Source organism: Nicotiana tomentosiformis, chromosome 1 (assembly GCF_000390325.3).
Source record: "Nicotiana tomentosiformis chromosome 1, ASM39032v3, whole genome shotgun sequence".
Taxonomy (NCBI): Eukaryota; Viridiplantae; Streptophyta; class Magnoliopsida; order Solanales; family Solanaceae; genus Nicotiana; species Nicotiana tomentosiformis.
The window spans coordinates 90755342-90773731 of record NC_090812.1 but is presented as its reverse complement, the minus strand read 5'-3'; the positions used below and the strand labels follow the sequence as shown (position 1 = coordinate 90773731).

General features: G+C 35.4%; 2 protein-coding genes across 4 annotated transcripts; one reads left to right on the top strand and one right to left on the bottom strand.

The window, feature by feature from the left end:
* Window positions 1-567: 567 nt before the first annotated feature.
* LOC104096326 (uncharacterized) lies at window positions 568-2900 on the bottom strand. 3 transcript variants are annotated; one of them, XR_011411582.1, is made up of 3 exons: window positions 2306-2883; window positions 1101-1415; window positions 568-853 (listed from the first exon to the last, which is right to left on the bottom strand). XR_011411582.1 is itself a non-coding variant. In XM_009602684.4 (3 exons), exons 1-3 carry the CDS (start codon window positions 2771-2773, stop codon window positions 647-649), a joined length of 843 nt encoding a protein of 280 aa, XP_009600979.1. In that variant the 5' UTR covers window positions 2774-2900; the 3' UTR covers window positions 568-646. The 3 variants fall into 3 exon arrangements, 2 of the variants coding, with proteins under 2 accessions (XP_009600979.1, XP_018626405.1); XM_009602684.4 differs by having other exon boundaries at window positions 1248-1415; window positions 2306-2900; XM_018770889.3 differs by having other exon boundaries at window positions 1245-1415; window positions 2306-2881.
* A 6546-nt stretch (window positions 2901-9446) lies between these two features.
* On the top strand, window positions 9447-18087 carry LOC138907160 (uncharacterized). Its single transcript, XM_070197488.1, has 2 exons — window positions 9447-9570; window positions 16945-18087. The coding sequence occupies exons 1-2, from the start codon at window positions 9447-9449 to the stop codon at window positions 17733-17735; spliced, it is 915 nt and encodes a 304-aa protein (XP_070053589.1). The 3' UTR covers window positions 17736-18087.
* Window positions 18088-18390: the final 303 nt, after the last annotated feature.

Genomic DNA, 18390 nt, shown 5'->3' with positions numbered 1-18390 from the left:
CCCAATTGAGCTATTAATATTCCCCTACAACATGTATTGAATCATAATACATCTGCTCATCTAATACTTGCAAAGTTTGAGTCTCAATGCAACATGTTCTTTCAATAGTTTCAATAATATGGGAGAGAAAACACTTCCCACGGGATGTGGAGCAAAAAGAAAATGATACGTGATATGGTACTAGCATTTGAGAGATTACTTTCAGCGAAAAATCTAAGGTGAATAATGGAAATCAAGGCAAGATAACAGTTTTTCACATACCAAAAAGAGATCAGAATTTTAAGGTAGCAAGAACACCACTGTACAGCAGAAATTGCTCGCTCACTAGATACATTAGAATGCAATCAGTAGGATGGAAATTCCTAAGAATTTATGACAATAACTAGGAGACCAGGCAAAATGACAAGAGGGGAAGGGAGAAATGTAAACAGGCCAGACTGAGAAATTTTCCTGGCAACAAAGTCTTTATTTTTAGATCTTATACTCATATTGACCCAATTAATTGAACTACTATGAACCTATAGCAGTTAATCCACATAATCAAAATGAGTGCAACCAAAACAGACGTTGCTTTGGTAAAAATTGTATTATGTGGATGGTAATATATACATTTCTTCAACAATAAATGGTAGTAATTAGTTAACAGTTAATAAGATGATGATGAAGTAAGATATACTTTTTGTGCCTCTTCCCTAACAGACTGCAGGTTGGTTTTTATCTCCTTACAGAGTCTGCCTTCAATAACTCGCACAGGCAACCAAAGCTTAGGTTCGACATCAACAATGTAGAAGAGAGTTGTATGAAATGGTTGGCCCACAGAAGAATCATGCTTGTTAACACTACCTGTGTTGCACTGCATGTTTCCACAATACAAAGAAATGTAAGGGTTCTCAAGAAAACTGGAAAAACAATTGTAAGATGCAATGAAAACTCATGACTACATTTCAAAAGGAGAATCAGCTCATAGTTGTAGAATTATTGCAAATGAACTTTAACTCATAGATTCAAAGAGTTGATTTTTCAAGCTTTACTTTTTCTGATCTTTGTAGAGGTTAGTAAAATTATCAGTATGACTTTTATCACTAATTTATCATGCATACCTTGAAGACATTCTAGAAAAAAACATATGGGATCTTCGAGTGTTGTTTCAATTTCTATAACCTCGCGTTGCACGTTTTCCACTGAGTTCCTAATAACAACTGAATGGCAGAGGAAGGAATAGAAAAAGGGAAGGAAGAATCCACCACCTGTTCGATAGACCATTTCCCTTCAAAAAGATAGAAGTCACCCTCCATCATCTTAAACTCAATATCACGCCTCTGACCAATGGGGAGATCTTCAAGATCTTTCTCATAACAATCAACAATACCTTTAGCATTAAATTTGAGTCCAAATGCTAAGTCTTGCTCCCCAATCTGTTCAATATTATACAATGTCATTAATATCATACTAATGACATATTACTGATATGTCATGGAAATTCACAAACCAGAGAAAATATAGGCATGTTGTCTTTTGACTGTAAATTAATAGATCCAAAATATCAGATAGACCATTGTTAAAATGTGCACAACTCATAATTAAACCTCAGTGAGTGGCAAAGTCAATAAATTCCCATAAGGAGCAGCATGTTGCTATTTGTCAAAAGAAGAAACATTTGGTTCACATTCAATTGAATGTAAAGAGCTTTCTTTCTCTCTGTTTGAGTAATGAGTTTCATATATGTGTGTGTGCGCATGTGTGTGTGACCGATTGGAATCGAGCAGTGTGATTCATAACTTAGCCCGATGATAGTGATGAGATGTTAAGTTGTTTCGGAGTTTTTCATGTCTTGATCTTGCCAAGAAAAGAGCACCTTTGTACAATTTGACTTTTGACATATCGGTGGTAAAAAGTCAAGTTGCTTAGATTTTCATCAGGCAGTAAGGATTGCAAAGCAACATACACAATTGTCTAAAGGATTTAAGCTATATACACCAACATTGTAATGAATTTTTTATATCATTAGCGTAATTTAACTGTAGTAGGTTACTTAACATTTATTCTAGCCTCTAGGAGGTTACTTTTTAAGCGACCTGATTGAGTAAATTATTTTGTACCATTAGTACGGAGAACTTAAACTCTTGTCTAAAACAGACTTAATGTATGGCGATTTGCAAGCTCAATAGTAATGGTAGCAGCAGCAGCTGTTGTTATTTTTCTTATAAGTCAATAGTTTGAATAATTCTAGAAACTAGTACATCTCTAATTGGAGTAGTTTCTATATCAATAAATAAAAGGTTAGCAAGAATTAAAAGGCAAAGACCTGAAGAAGCCGGGCGAAATTAGGTTCCTTTTGAAGCAACTGGCTGACGGCAAGACCGGGAATGAAATCAGCTAACCTTTCATAATCAGTGAGGACTTCCCACACGTTTTGCAAGCTGGCGTTCACGGCTATCTTAGATCGAATTCTCCGACGACGTTTCCCCAATTTTTCAATCTCAATCTCAACGCCGTCATCGTCGTCGCCTTGGTCTCCCTTATCATTGACATTATCATTCCGAGTATCGCCATCGTCAAATGTAGCGTTTGACGTGAAAGTAGCAAGACGGAATCTTCGAGACTTTTGGTTAGGGTTTCGGTTAAACCTGAGGCTGAGGGCGGCGGCGGGTAAGGCAGTGTTGTTGTGGAGGTGCCACGTAGCACCAGCTGCTATGGCTTCTTCACGGTACAAAATTGAAGATAGGGGCAGTGAAGAAGAGGTATGACTATGCCACCACAACTGGACTTGCATTTTGTTTGTATTGGCCGGTTGTCATCATTCTGTTCTATCAATCTTTTCCTATTTCATCTTCATTTTGTGAATACTCTATTTTGCTTTGCAAAATGAAGCATGAATTTATCTTCAACCAAAAAAGAAAAGGCCAACGTGTCTCAAAATGGTGCCCTTTAACCAAAATATTCATCAACTGCCACAATTTACTAAAATAAGTTTAGGGCAAAATACATAAAAGACCTCGTTAAACTTGTCCAAAAAATAGGTTTGAACACTTTTTAACTAAATGGATATTCTTTTACCCCTAAACACATTGTAAGTGAATTTTGTTTCACTCTCCATGACCCCAGACCCAGCGCGTGGAAACATTTGATTTGTGAGCGCGTTTTACACTAAAATTAATGGATAAAATTAATTTAAAAAAGAAAAGAAAAATCATTATAAAATAAAGAGACCCAAAGGTAAAAGAGACTCTTTACTTAATAAGGATACCCAACGGTAAAATCTCCAATTATCCGATCCAATTCTTCTTCTCTTCTTCAATAACCCTAAATCTCCTCTCCTTCAATTACTTATAAATTCTGGCCAAGACCTACAATTTCGAATCCTTTTATCTGAATCAAAGCCTTATTCTTCTCTATAATCTTTTGGTTCATCTAATTTTAGGGCTTATTGAGTGTTTCGAATTTCTTCTTATTTGAGGGGTTCATCTTATTTTAGGGCTTAGTCGACAATGCGGTCAACTACCTTGGCTAGGCTTTGCATGGAAGATGATGATCAAGATTGAATGAAGAAGTGCGCTGCAACCATGGTTATGTGTTCCCGATAATGACTGCTTGGACCTCTCGAAACCCCGGTAGAAGATATTGGGTGTGTCCATACTATGGGGTAAGTTTAATTTTTGTAAATTAGTTGAAGATTTCACTGATTGACCTTTACTTAATTCTTTGCGTTTCATCATTGTAGGGTCCAAGATCTTGTGATTTTTGGCGTTGGAGAGATGCAGAAATTGATTCAAGATCGAAATTTGTTATTCCTAAACTGGTGGAGAAAATTGGTGAACTTGAAAGTGCATTGGAAGTGTATGAAAGTGTTGAGAAGCCTAGAAAAAAAAACAAGTGGAAAGGAAGATAGAGATGCAATTAGAGAAGTTGGAGAGAGAGAGAAGATAAAAGGAAGGGAGAAGAAGTGGAGGATCAGTTTGGTTAAGTCCAAGATTAGGGAGAAAGTACTTTGATTTTTTATATTGTGTGGATGTGTTATAGCTATAAGTTATTGGTTTCATCTAGTATATATGAAAAATCATTCAATGAAGTTGCCTTAGGTTAGTTGTAGCAGTAGTATCTTTAGTATTGCTTAACAAAATTCCAGCATATTTTGTAAAAATTTGGTGTAACTTTTGTTGTAATATAATGCACCTTGTTGATATAGTTTGTGTTGTGAAAATTGGCAATATCTCTATTACAAATGTAGGCTTTATATTGACTTAGAAATCTGCAGTCACTGCTGCATATTAGCAGCATAATTATACAGAAAAATAGATCAACAACTTTGCAGTCATTGTTGTATATTAGCAGCATATTTATGCAGAAAACATATTAACAACTTTGCAACAGACTTAAATAGAAAAACTGAAAAACTGACTTAACAAAATTGTAATCATTACTGCATATCATTTCCAGTAAACAAACCTACAAATCTGCAGTAACTATTGCATATTGCAGAAAAACAGACTTAAACAGAAGAACACAGAAACTGACTTAACAAAATTGCAGTCATTGCTGCTTATCATTTTCAGTAATAGACCTACAAATCAACAGTCATTGCTGCACATAATACCATAGACTTAAAAACTTGCAGTCATTGATGAATATAGTTATATACCAAAATAGAAATTCATTTGTCTTTACATATACCAACTGCCAAAAGGCAAACAAAAACACTAAAGTTCTAATATCTACTGGCAGTTGATTGTGGTGCTGATGAACTTGTTTGGCTCAAACGAACTCTTTCAGATGCCTTTGACCTTGTCTCTATTCTTTTCTTAGCTTGAATATGTTGAAGATTTCTTGAGGTGATAACTTCTTTACCTTTTTATTTCACCCATGTTCTTGGTTTGTGTCCAATATTTCCAGTCACTACTGCAGAGTTCCTAGGCACAACTGACATTCCAGGCTATATTCACAGAAACAAACTTAGTTAGTTTACATCTAAGTTTCATCAAAATGAGTTCATAGTCACAGTTGACATTATATGCTTACATTATAGATGGAAGCTCCACTTTCTGTTTGTAGAATTCCCATACCAATCATTCTTGGCCTTTTATAGGGTGTCTCTCTTCCTATACCAGTAGCAATATCCTATAAAAAGTGTAAATTATTAAGAGGTTAAACATAAAATAGACCTACAAATATGCAGTCTATAGAAGTAACTTCAGAATAATTACATATTTTGTTGAACCTCTTGGTCTTCCTGTTCCTGTTCCTGTTCCTGTTTTGGTATACTTTGAACTGAAGGTATTGATGAAGAACCAACACTTGATGACTTTGCACCACCAGTTGATCTTGCAGTACCTTGTGTAGCCTTGTGACAACCTTTCTTGTTATGGCATTTAGCATGATAGTTGTTGCAGGTCATCTGGGTACCTCTTTTGGAAAGCTTTCCTATTTTGTTTTCAGTTGGTTCCTTCCTTCTCACTTTCTTAAGCCTGCCAGGCATTACTCTTACTTCTGGTGGTATAACTGAAGGGTTTTGTAATTGTGGCCACATCTTCATATTTTGTACAGGCTGAAGGAAGTAACTGTAGGTTTTCATATAAGTCTCCCTATGGTACCAATGTGCAATGTAGTTAACTGGCTCCAATTTTTTGAAATGGATAGCAGCTACAGCATGAGCACATGGTATACCCTTCAGCATCCAAGCTCTACAAGTGCAGGTTAGCATGTTCAGATTCACTATATGCTTACTGGTGTGTCCTTCCTTCACTTCATAACCATATTGACCATTCCAGTGCACCACACATTTTATTGATTTTGCTGTGTTCTCCTGTAACACCTTCAGTGCCATTGGAGAAATATCACTGATCCAAGTATCACAGAAATCCCTCATTTGTGCTATTCTTATCATCATCTTCACCCTAATCTATTTAAGAATTGTGACGATTGTCTTGTGCCTTGGTCCCAATATCCAAGAATTAAAAATTTCAGCCATATTGTTGTCAACACTGTCACGATTGCTGAAATACTTGAAATATACCTTGCACCACCTCTCTTTGTTATAGTATTGCAGGTCTTCAACTATTTTATCTCCTAGTTTCTCCATGTGATCAAGATTGTTTTTTAACTCTTGTTCATAAGTTGACCTAGCACATCTCCAAAAACAGTTCCTTCTCTCAATGCCTCTCCATTTTTTTTGACCAGTTTGCTAGGATGTGCATGGCACACATCCTATGTTCTGCCTGTGGGAGGATCTCACTGATTGTTTTGTCAAGTCCCTACAACATATAAAAGATAAATAGTTAAAATATAAATAGTTAAAAGAATAAATAGAATTAACAGATTTGAACAACACATTTAACATAATATAAGTTACCTTCTGCATGTCTGTAATAACAGTCAACTCTGTCCCATCTCCAAGCTCAAGATCATTCTTTAAAAGGTTCACAAACCATCTCCAATTAAATGTGTTTTCAACTTCAACTACTGCCCAAGCCAATGGCAACATGTAATTATTCTCATCCTTACAAATAGCCACAAGTAATTGCCCTTTACATACACCTTTCAAAAAATAACCATCAAACCCAATATACCTCCTACAACTATCAAGGAAGGCCTTCTTCAATGCATCAAATCAGATATAAAATGCTACAAATATTTTCCTTCCATCTTCATGTGTTTCTTTACTAAGTCTCACAATACATGTGCTGCCTGGATTAGTCCTTAGCAGCCCATCTCTATAGTCCAGAATTCTACCAAACTCCTTAACATGGTCTCCCATAATCTGTGTTAATGCAATATTCTTGGTTTTCCTTGCAACAGTCCTTCCAATATACACTTCTAACTCCTTTTGAACTAACTCCTGGAACTTAAAGATTCTAATATTTGGTTCGGAAATTACTTTGTCCTTGTATCTTTCTGCCAAGTACTTTGAGTTGCACAGTTTGTTCTTGATAGTCCCATTGCACTTGTGAAGTGGATTATAGTTCTTCACTATAAAATCGTTTGTCCTAGAATCATAACTAGCAAACAAGAGCCATGGACAGCCAGCACAACACTTTACCCTCACCCTTGTTGGTGCATTAACATACTAATCTAATTCTACATGTTCATCAACTGCATACTTAGTAAGTGCTTCTCTAAACTGTCTAACACTCTCAAAAGAAAGTCTAGTTTCCCAAACAATTAACTTACAATTAGGATCAAAGATAACCCTATTTTGTTGTTTTCTTCTTGCTCTTACTGGCTGTTGGACTTCATCTTCACCTTCATCATAAGTAGTTTTATCAGGATCTGTTTCAAAACTACCAGCTTTATCTGAGGAATAGTATGGCTCATATCCAGCAATCTTACCCTCTAAAGATATAGCTGCATACTCATCATATCCTACATCTGGACCTTTTTACCTTACTTGGCATGTATGGTTTGAACCTATTTCTCTTTTCTCTTCCTTCTATGCACATTTTTCTGCTCTTCTATTAAATTCCTATACTCCTCATCAATATCACTACCATATTCTTCTTCCCCTTCCTCAAACAGCTCTTCAATTTCTGAATATGTACTATGGTCACTGCTTTTTACATCGGTTTCAACTAATGGAGTATCATCAAGATTAGAAGGACCACCCTCATCCCCACCAGGCACATTATCAGTAGCAGGGATACTATTTTGTGGTTCTTCAAACCCTACACCTTCGCTGCCCCCAACACTTTGATCTATCCCTTTATCAAAAGACACACTAGATTCCCCACACACATGGCTTACATATTCAATAGCTGGAGGGACCACTAATGCTTCATCAACAGAGTGGGACACATACACTTCAAATATATCCCTATTTTTTAATAGAGGCACAATACCCATAATATCCCTATCAGTTAAAATTTTTACCAAAGTGCTAGAATTAGGTGGTCTCACATAAATGTCACATGTTTCACAATTATACATATTTTCTTTCACATAGTTTACAAACTTAAAATACGAAAATCTATCAATATCAAAGTACTCTGTCATAATACCACCTTCGTAGTTGATAGGATATTGTTGTAACTGACCTCCATGGAACATCCTCAGTATAACGAGCTCAAAAGCCATTTCTTCGAACTGAAATCAGTAAATAAGAAAAATGTCCGTAAATATTTTTTTACACTTCAAATTCGACAAGAGATTGAAGAAAACAAGAAGAACCTACAAGAGAAGCCAACGATCTTCAGTATCTACACTCTAATCGACGAGATTTGTGGAAAAATCAACACTAGGTTTTGACTTCATCAGCCCTTTTCTCGTTTTGTTTAGAGATAAATGAGGTTGGGTAATTTAGCCTAGGGTAAAAAATAAAAGGTAGCGGGTCGGGTATTTTAATTGGGCGGGTTTTTAAGTAATGGACCGAATCATTAAAAGATTTGAGTTCATTTATGACGTGGCATCACCAGAAAGAGTGTGGCTCACACTCGTTAGTCTTTAACTGGTCTGGGGCCATGCAGGGTGGAATAAAATTTACTTGCAATGTGTTTAGGGGGGGTAAAAGAACACCCGTTTAGCTAAAGTATTCAAAACTATTTTTTGGTCAAGTTTAATGGGGTCTTTATGTATTTTGCCTAAGTTTAATAAAAAGTTATTTTACATTAACTAACAAATACTTATAAGATATATGTCTTTTATAAGCATATATGTATTTGCTATAAAATACTTGATTATGGTGGATGTCCATAACTCCTAAGGAAGTAACACCCACTACTCTTCTCCATTAACCCCCCACTACTTCTTACCATTATGTTTGTAACTCCAACACCTCCATGATCTTTTCCCATGATCTTAATAGTTAATACCATGTTCATGATATCCTTTTGTATTACCTAAATATCATCCTATAAATAGAGGGTTTGGGCATGACATTGTATACACTTGAATAGATGGAAGAAATAAAAATCTCCCATCTCTTTCTCTCTACATTCTTACCTATTTTCTTGTATTATATTATTACTTTGAGCTAAGTTTCTTAATACGTTATCAGCACGAAGTTGAGCTCTTTTCACTGTTCAGGTATATTTGTTCGTTCTATTTTCTTCGTTGTATATTTTAATTTCATGGTTAGTGTCTTTAATATGCAGCTTTATAATTTCTCACATCTCTGGATATGTGTAAAAATAAAGAATTCTTTGTTTCTTTATTTTAAGTTATTTACATGATTGTCATGTGAAAGTTGCTAATTTTCATGTTAATAGAATTAATTGAGAGAAGAATACTTGTTTTATGTTGTTCGACATTTGAAATTGTGTTAAAGTTAGAAGACATTTTTGTTCTAGTTAAAATCAAAGATATACTAATAATTTGAAGAAAAAAATAGTATTCTTTTCTATGGAATTATCACTTTAGTGTATATCGATCACAAATTTGATATTATGTCAATTTTTAAGATTCTTTACGCTATTATTCTAATGATTTCTAATTATTTATCTTTTTTGATAGTTTTTATTATGTCGAATTTGTCAAAGCTTGAGTTTGTGACACTTGACATTTCTGGAAAGAATTACCTATTATGGGTTCTCGATGTTGAGATTCACTTAGTCGCTAAAGGCCTTGGTGACACCATTACTCAGGGTAATGAGGCATCAAGACAAAGCAAAGGCCATGATTTTCCTTCGCCATCATTTGGATGAAGGTTTGAAGGTTGAATATTTGATAATGAAAGATCCACTTGAATTGTGGACTGGACTAAAGGAAAGGTATGATCACCCTAATGTTACGGTATTTCCAAGGGCTTGATATGAGTGGATGCACTTACGGTTGCAAGATTTTAAGACCATAAGTGAGTACAACTCTGCTGTATTTCGAATAACTTCCCAATTAAAATTATGTGGGGATGTTATGACTGATGAGGATTTATTGGAAAAGACTCTTACGACTTTTCATGCCTCAAATATGGTATTACAGCAGCAATACCATGAAAGAGGTTTTAAAAAGTATTCTAAATTGATCTCATGCCTTCTGATGGCTGAGCAACATAATACCCTTTTGCTGAAAAATCATGAAGCCTGACCCATAGGGTCAGCTCCGCTTCCTGAAGTGAATATGGTAGCGAGACGTGATAAGTCTGAAAAAAGACAGAATAATTATCATAGCCATATGAATATACGTGGGCATGGCAATGGCAAGATACGATATAATAATCGTTATCGTGGTGGTCATGGCAAACGAGAGAACAATATGAGTTCTCAAAACAATCATTCGAGAGGCAAAAGCGGTAACTGCCACCGATGTGGCATGAAAGGTCATTGAAAAATTGAATGTCGTGCACCTGAGCATTTTGTCAAACTTTATCAAAACTCTATAAAAAGAAAGGCAAATAATGTTGGAGCATTTTCTGCTAATGCCCCAGTGGAGTCTCACTTGACCTTTAAAAATAATTTTGAGGTAGGGCCTTCAAACAAAATTCTGATAATGCCGAGGCAAATCTTGCTTTGAATGATGATGATTTTGAAGGCCTCGATGATCTTACTCATTTGGAAGTTGAAGACTTCTTTGGAGATCAAAACTAAAGTTTGATCATTTTACTGGGGAATGTAATTATGTTGTTATTTTTATTTTCAGTATTTTTTTCGTCTCGTTCTAAAGTTATTTTTATTTTCAAGTAGTACTTAAGTTGTCTTATGTTGTTATTGGTGTTGTTAGTTTTTCCGTATTTCTCATGGTGTACTTTTATTTTTTTATGAAGAAAATAAAATTCTCCAGTGTTCAATTGGATCCAAGATGAGTAATGAAGATTTATGCCTTTTGGATAGTGCTACAACTCACACAATATTAAGAGAAAAGAAATTTTTCTTTTATTTAGTTATGAAAAAGGCCTATGTTAATACAATATCTGGTAGTACAAAGTTAATTAAGGGCTCTGGAAGAGCGGCCTTATTACCACCTGAAAGAACGATATTAACTATTAATAATGTATTGTATTGTAGTAAGTCTTAAAGAAACTTGTTGAGTTTCAAAGCTATTTGCCAAAATGGCTACCATGTTGAGACCTCTAACGAAGGAAAGGTTGAATACCTTTATATTACTACAATAAAAGGGGTGGGAAAATGTGTGCACGAAAAATTACCCTCATTTTCTTCTCGATTGTACCACACAAACATTGGTGTGGTTGAATCACATGCCATAATAAACAAAAGATTTACTACTTCTAATGATTTTATCATTTGGCATGACCAGTTGGGTCATCCTGGTTCTAACATGATGCGCAAAATAATAGAGAATTCAAATGGGCACACATTGAAGAATAAGAAGATTCTTCAATTTAAGTAATTCCCTTGTTCTGCTTGTTCTCAAGGTAAATTGGTTATTAAACCATCAACAGCTAAGGTTGGGATTGAATCCCTTGATTTCTAGAACTAATAAAAGGTGATATATATATATTGGTCTCAATCACCTGCTATGTGGACCGTTTACTATTATATGATTTTCATAGATGCATTTATTGTATGGTCACATGTGCGTTTATTATCAACTTGCAGTTTGGCTTTTGCAAGGTTGCTTGCTCAAATTATTAGAGCACAGTTCTAAAATAATGATGATTTATCTTGATAATACTGGTTTAAATCCAAGTTGGTTTAGCAGAAATTGTATGCCTCCAATTATAGCTAAACCATTGGTTATGAGAACAAAACTACCAAAATAAAATTTGGTGTGAGGTATATTATTTAATATACAACAGCGTGTGTACGCATCTAGCCAACAAGTTAAAATAAATTCTTCCTATCACAATTGGTTCAGGGTTAGGAACCAAATAATTTTCATCTAGAGATACGGATGTGTTATATAGTTTATTTATTCCACCACAATGCACAAAGATGGGTCTTCAAATAAGGTTGAGATATGTGTTGGTGATCCCAACATAAGGGGAAGAAAATTGGCAGCTGAAAAAGCAATACATGAAATGAATTATTATGAGTACATCAAGATCCTCGTACAAGAAAATCTGAACTTGAAATTCAAGTGATAATTCATTTGCAGAATATTGCCAGGCGCATTTGCTAGCCTAAAGCTAAATCTCATATTTCATATGCTAATGTTCCAAATAAAATAAAGTCCATGATGGACAGAGTCTATGGAACGCATAAAGCGTAATAGACCAATCAGTTCCAAAGATAAAACTCCTTGAAGAAGGAGAGAAGCAAATTATCAAGATGGTCATAATAAGAAGGCAAGTGCTCTAGAAGAGCACCATGACATAATACTTCATAAGACCTCATAGGAGAGGCTCAAGTACCTGAAAATAATGAGATAAAAGGATCTCAATAAGTTATGTCTTTATTGAGTTATAGTGGAACCAATATAAAATGACTGTCGACGATATTGTTGATATAATGTAGCGCTCAATATTATTAATGTTGACGAGGATCTTGATCTCAAATCTGCCATGGAATTTGGACAAATAAATGATTGGCCAAATGAAAAAATACGCAATAAAAATTGACTTCATCTGAAAAATATGAAGTTGGACGGATAGTCCCAACACCTGAAAGTATAAAACCTATGTGGAGATACTGAAATACGATTAGTGTTATATTACAAAAAGAATCCTTGATATAAATTTGTTTATTCTAACAAATATTGCCAAGGTTTCGTTGGTTATATAAATGCAGGGCATAGTTTGTTGTTTATATAATCTATTTGTCTATGAGGGTATTGATGTTTGGCATATTTCGATATGTGTTGATGTTACTTTACCCATATTTTAACCGCTTCTTGATGTTATTTGATCTTTAAAATACCCAACATGGTTTAATTATTGGTTTTATGACTAATTGAGTTGTGTGTGGTGAATTAGGGTGTTTGGAGTGCAAAAATATGAAGAAAAGGTGCTCTAGGTAGAGGAAGAGAGATTGGATGCGTCGCATCCAATCTAGAAAAAGATCAGATTTCGCGCACCCTTAGCAGTGAAGTCGGCCCATAGCATTTGCATAGCATCCGCACCTGGGCAAAGCTGAGATGGAGGAACTAGGGGTGGATGCGTCGCATCCACCTTCGCATGCAAAGCTGAGAAATAGAGGACAAGGTGGATGCGTCGCATCCACCTTCGCAGGCAAAAATTGAAATGGAGGACGAGGTGGATGCGTCGCATCCACCTTAGCATCAATCCCTGAAGCCGATTTGGACTAGGAATAGGAGAGCTTTGGCCCACGACTTTTGTACGCAATATATAAGCCAAAAACGCCTCCTTTAGGTTATCGAACATATTGGGGAGAGGGAAAAAGCCACGAAAAAGCTGTGGAGGCTGGAATTCATCAAGTTTCATCTTTCTCCCACCAAACTTAGTAATTGTTATGTGTCTTTGTATGATTTGTTGTTTGGCTACCATGTCTATGTGGAGCTAAACTTCACGTTCTAGGGTTGTGGTTCTTTCATGACTATTGTTATTCGGATATTGATTTTGACTACTTGATTTATCATATTAGTTTATTTATTCAATCTTGCACTTAATTATTTAATTGCTTGATCACCAATTGAATATTATCTACGAATCTAGAATTGAACTCGAAAGTGGGAATTCTATATTGCATATAGGATTGAGTAGGGCAAGTTCTTGAACTCGGGCATCGGGGAACGGATTCGTGGTTAGGATAGACATATACCTAATTGCCTTGCTTGGTTGATTTACAGGAATTATAAATGCGTTCTTGTTGATTCTCACTCCATAGACATATAGGCGTTAAGTTAGCTGGAATAGGCGAGTAAGAATTCGACAGATTCTTATGAGCAATATTAACCCTGTCAACCAATAAGCTAGATAAATTAGTCGGTCAATTCAATTGAAGAATACAATAGGATTGTTAGATAGACCATAACCCTAGATCGTTTTCATTACATTGATATCATTAAACTCTGCTCTTTCTCTGTTCAAAGTTTATTATTTATATTTTTCTTATTTAATTAGTTGGAATAAAATATTTTTAGATTTAATTCTTGTTTAGATAATTAGGATAGTCTAATTTAGTTAATAGCTAATCATAAGTCCTCGTGGGTTCGACATCCGACTTTTAGTCACTTTATTACTCGACGACCGCGTATACTTGCGTGAGTGTGTTTGGTCGCAACAATATAATGTAGCGCTCAATATTATTAATGTTGACGAGGATCTTGATCTCAAATCTGCCATGGAATTTGGACAAATAAATGATTGGCCAAATAAAAAAATACGCAATAAAAATTGACTTCATCTGAAAATGTGAAGTTGGACGGATAGTCCCAACACCTGAAAGTATAAAACCTATGTGGAGATACTGAAATACGATTAGTGTTATATTGCAAAAAGAATCCTTGATATAAATTTGTTTATTCTAACAAATATTGCCAAGGTTTCGTTGGTTATATAAATGCAGGGCATAGTTTGTTGTTTATATAATCTATTTGTCTATGAGGGTATTGCCATATTAAGATATTCAACAAGATTCCAATTATATTGAAGACGATACTACATGCATAGCTCAATTGAAAGAAGGACTATCGAAGGAGACAAAATAAAGCATATTTCACCAAAGTTCTATTTCATAAATGATTGATGTTCAACAAATTTGTTCAAGTGATAATTTGGCAAACTTCTTCACAAGGCATTGCCAAACTCAGCAATTGAGAAATTGTTATACAAGATTGGAATTCATCGTCTCCAAGATATCAAGCGATATTTTTGTCAGGGGGAGTATAGCACGCACTGCACTCTTTTTCTCTTAGCTAAAGTTTTATCCCACTGGATTTTCCTGGCAAGGTTTTTAACGAGGCAACAAACAATGCGTATTACAAGATATGTGTACTCTTTTTCCTTCACTAGGATTTTTTTCACACTGGATTTTTTCCTAGTAAAGTTGTAACGAGGCACATTATCTTTGGACATCTAAGAGGGAATGTTATGAAGTACTTGATTATGGTGGATGTCCATAACTCCTAAGGAAGTAACACCCACTACTCTTCTCCATTAACCTCTCACTACTTCTTACCATTATGGTTGTAACTCCAACACCTCCATAATCTTCCCCCATGATCTCGATAGTTAATACCATGTTCACGGCATCCCTTTGTATTACCTAAATATTATCCTATAAATAGAGAGTTTGGGCATCACATTGTATACACTTGAATACATGGAAGAAATAAGAACCGCCCATCTCTTTCTCTCTATATCTCTTGTTTTTACTTATATTATATTAATACTTTGAGTTAAGTTTCTTAACAGTATTCACTTAGTTATAATTAAGTAATATGTGTATTTTCACATTGATTCTTAACTGTTCAGACTAAATTATTTGATTTAGTATAAAAAAACCCATATGAGTTGGTATTTACGATCAGCTTTAAATCGCTTTTAACAAACTACAATCATAATATAAAATTTTTGAGAATTCATTGGGTATCCATTGGACATTATTTAGGTGTGTTTGGTATGAAGAAAAATATTTTTCGTATGTTTTTTTAATTTTTTCATGTTTAGTTGGCTTAAATGTGTTGGAAAATATTTTTTTCATGAACTCATTTTCCTCCAATTGGAGGAAAATATTTTCCCTATCAAGAGAAGAAAAAATATTTTTCAAAACTCCTTTTCAACCTTCTTTACCCTATTCCCCATCTTCACCAACCCACATCCACACCCACACCTACCCACCCACACCCCACCCTCACCCTCACCCTCACCCTCACCCCCACTCCTCACACCCCGCCCTAAATAGAAATATTATTAATAATACCCTCTTTTCATGTAATAGATAGAGTATTTTTTTTATTTCAACAAATAAGTATTTTCCTTTTATGATATAAAAAAGTATTTTTTTTTATTTTAACAAAAAAAGTACTTTCTCTTCGTGACTTAACGAAATGATGTAGTAAAAAGTATTTTCTTTTATTTTAACAAAATGATGTAGCTAGTAAAAAGTATTTTCTTTCATTTCAACAAAATGATGTAGTAAAAAGTATTTTCTTGCATTTCAGCAAAAAGGGTATTTTCTTTTCAAGATATAGAAAAATTATTTTCTTTCATTTCAACAAATGAGTATTTTCTTTTCATAATGTAGAAAAAATATTTTCTTTTCATGATGTAGAAAAAGTATTTTCTTTTATTTCAACAAAATGAGTACTTTATTTTCATGTTGTAGAAAGAGTACTTTCTTTTTAAATCAAAAAAGAGCATTTGCTTTTCAGGTACGGAGCACAAATTTTAACATTATATTTGCGTAAAAAAATAAAACAGCACATTAGTTCCTTTGGGTTTGTATGAATTTTTAAAGAAAAAATTAAATTCTTGAAGAAATAGAGTCCTAAAAACGTTGGGTATTTGGGGGAGGGGGGAGGAGAGTAGCATAAAAAATTATTTTACTAAAAGTTATTTTCTACTCTCTAACCAAACACTATGAAATTATTTTTCGGAAAAAAAATTTCACTCACCAACCAAACAAGGAAAAATAAGTGATAAAACCAGTCATTTTTCATTAAAACATTTTCTAGAAAAATATTTTCCTTCCTACCAAACACACTCTTAGTGTTAATTAATTTTAAGAAAAAGAAAATAGTTGTCCCGTGACTGGCTATAACAATCTCGGCACATTAACTGCACAGCATACTACATTGATCATTTATGTCACTGTCAATTGTTGTGACTTGTGAAAGACTTATTCTTTATCCTGCTTGCTTGAGAAATTGATTTGCTTAATGTATCTATGAATTCTGATATTTTTCAATTCCTGTGTTTTAACCTGGAGAAAGCCTACGACAAAGTTCCGAGAGAGGTTCTATGGAGATGTTTGGAGGCTAAAGGAGTGCCTGTAGTGTATATTAGAGTGATTCAGGACATGTATGATGGGGCTAAGACACAAGTTAGGACAGCAGGAGGAGACTCTGACTACTTTCCGGTTGAGATGGGGTTGCATCAGGGATCAGCACTTAGCCCGTTTTTGTTTTCCCTGGCGATGGATTCTTTGACGCGTCACATTTAAGGGGAGGTGCCTTGGTGCTTGTTATTTGCGGATGACATAGTCCGAATTGATGAGACGCGAGGTGGCGTTAACGAAAGGCTGGAGGTCTGGAGACATACTCTAGAGTCTAAGGGTTTCAAGTTGAACAAGACCAAGACAGAATACTTTGAGTGCAAGTTCAGCGGTGTTACCCAAGAGGCGGACGGGGATGTGAGACTCGATACGCAAGTTATTCCCAGGAGAGAAAGTTTCAAGTATCTGGGATCCATAATTCAGAAGAATGAGAAAATAGATGAGGATGTCACACACCGTATCAGAGCAGGGTGGATGAAGTGGAGGCTCGCTTCCGGTGTCTTGTGTGATAAAAATGTGTCGTTGAGACTTAAGGGTAAGTTCTACAAGGTAGTGGTTAGACCGACTATGTTGTATGGGGCAGAGTGTTGGCCAGTCAAAAAGTCTCATGTCCAGCAGATGAAAGTAGCGGAAATGAGTATGTTGAGATGGATGTGTGGACATACTAGGTTGGATAGAATTATGAGTGAAGTTATTCGGGACAAGGTGGGAGTGGCCCCTGTGGAGGCAAATATGCGTGAGGCAAGGTTGAGATGGTTCGGGCATGTTAAGAGGAGAAGCACAGATGCCCCAGTCAGGCGATGTGAGAGGTTGGCATTGGGAGGTGAGAGGAGGGGTAGAGGTAGGCCAAAGAAATCTTGGGGAGAGGTGATCAGGCGGGACATGGAGCAGCTTGAGCTGACCGAGGACATGACCCTAGATAGAAGGGTGTGGAAGTTGAAGATTAGGGTAAAAGGTTAGTAGGTAGTCGTGCATTTTCCTTTGTCTTCTCTAGTTCGGTAGTATTAGTGCTAGTATGGTACCCTGTTTTTCCTTAGTTTGCTATATTCGCATGTCTTGTTCCATTACTACTTGCCATCGGTAATTCCGTAGTTTGCTAGCAGTACTTCATTCATATTCTCGTGTGCTGCCTTGGATTTATTTCTCTAATTATACTGTCGTGCTATTACTTGTTATTGGTACCGCTTTCATATTCTCGGTTGCTATCTTCGATTTAGTTTTCTAATTATTGGTCTTACTATTACTTGATATCAGGGCTTCCTTCACCGTCTTTAGCCGAGGGTCTATCGGAAACAGTCTCCTTGCCCCTCCAGGGTAGGGGTAAGGCTGCGTACATCCTACCCTCCCCAGACCCTACTTGTGGGATTATACTGGGTGGTTGTTTTTTTGTTGTTCAATTCCTGTTTACTTTCGCCTTGTCTACATACCTTTTCGCAATTAACCTTGAAAAATATTCGTATGTCTTTATTTCAAAAGTTTTATCCCTACGCATTATGAAAGCATGAATTTATTTCTTGAGAAATCAACAAATGTTTTATACTTTTTGTTTATTTAAAAAAATTATCATGGTACTCGTAATCCTCTTTTATAAGCATGGACTAGAGCTGAATGAGGG

Bases quoted from the DNA above. Each gene is read 5' to 3' on its own strand.
- LOC104096326 (XM_018770889.3), bottom strand. From the start codon at position 2,773: ATGCAAGTCCAGTTGTGGTGGCATAGTCATACCTCTTCTTCACTGCCC. The intron at 1,416-2,305 runs GTCTTTGCCTTT...AATATTGAACAG, and splicing joins ATTTCGCCCGGCTTCTTCAG to ATTGGGGAGCAAGACTTAGC. The intron at 854-1,244 runs GTGGATTCTTCC...GGAAACATGCAG, and splicing joins AATGGTCTATCGAACAGGTG to TGCAACACAGGTAGTGTTAA.
- LOC138907160 (XM_070197488.1), top strand. From the start codon at position 9,447: ATGTCGAATTTGTCAAAGCTTGAGTTTGTGACACTTGACATTTCTGGA. The intron at 9,571-16,944 runs GTAATGAGGCAT...GTCACATTTAAG, and splicing joins TGGTGACACCATTACTCAGG to GGGAGGTGCCTTGGTGCTTG.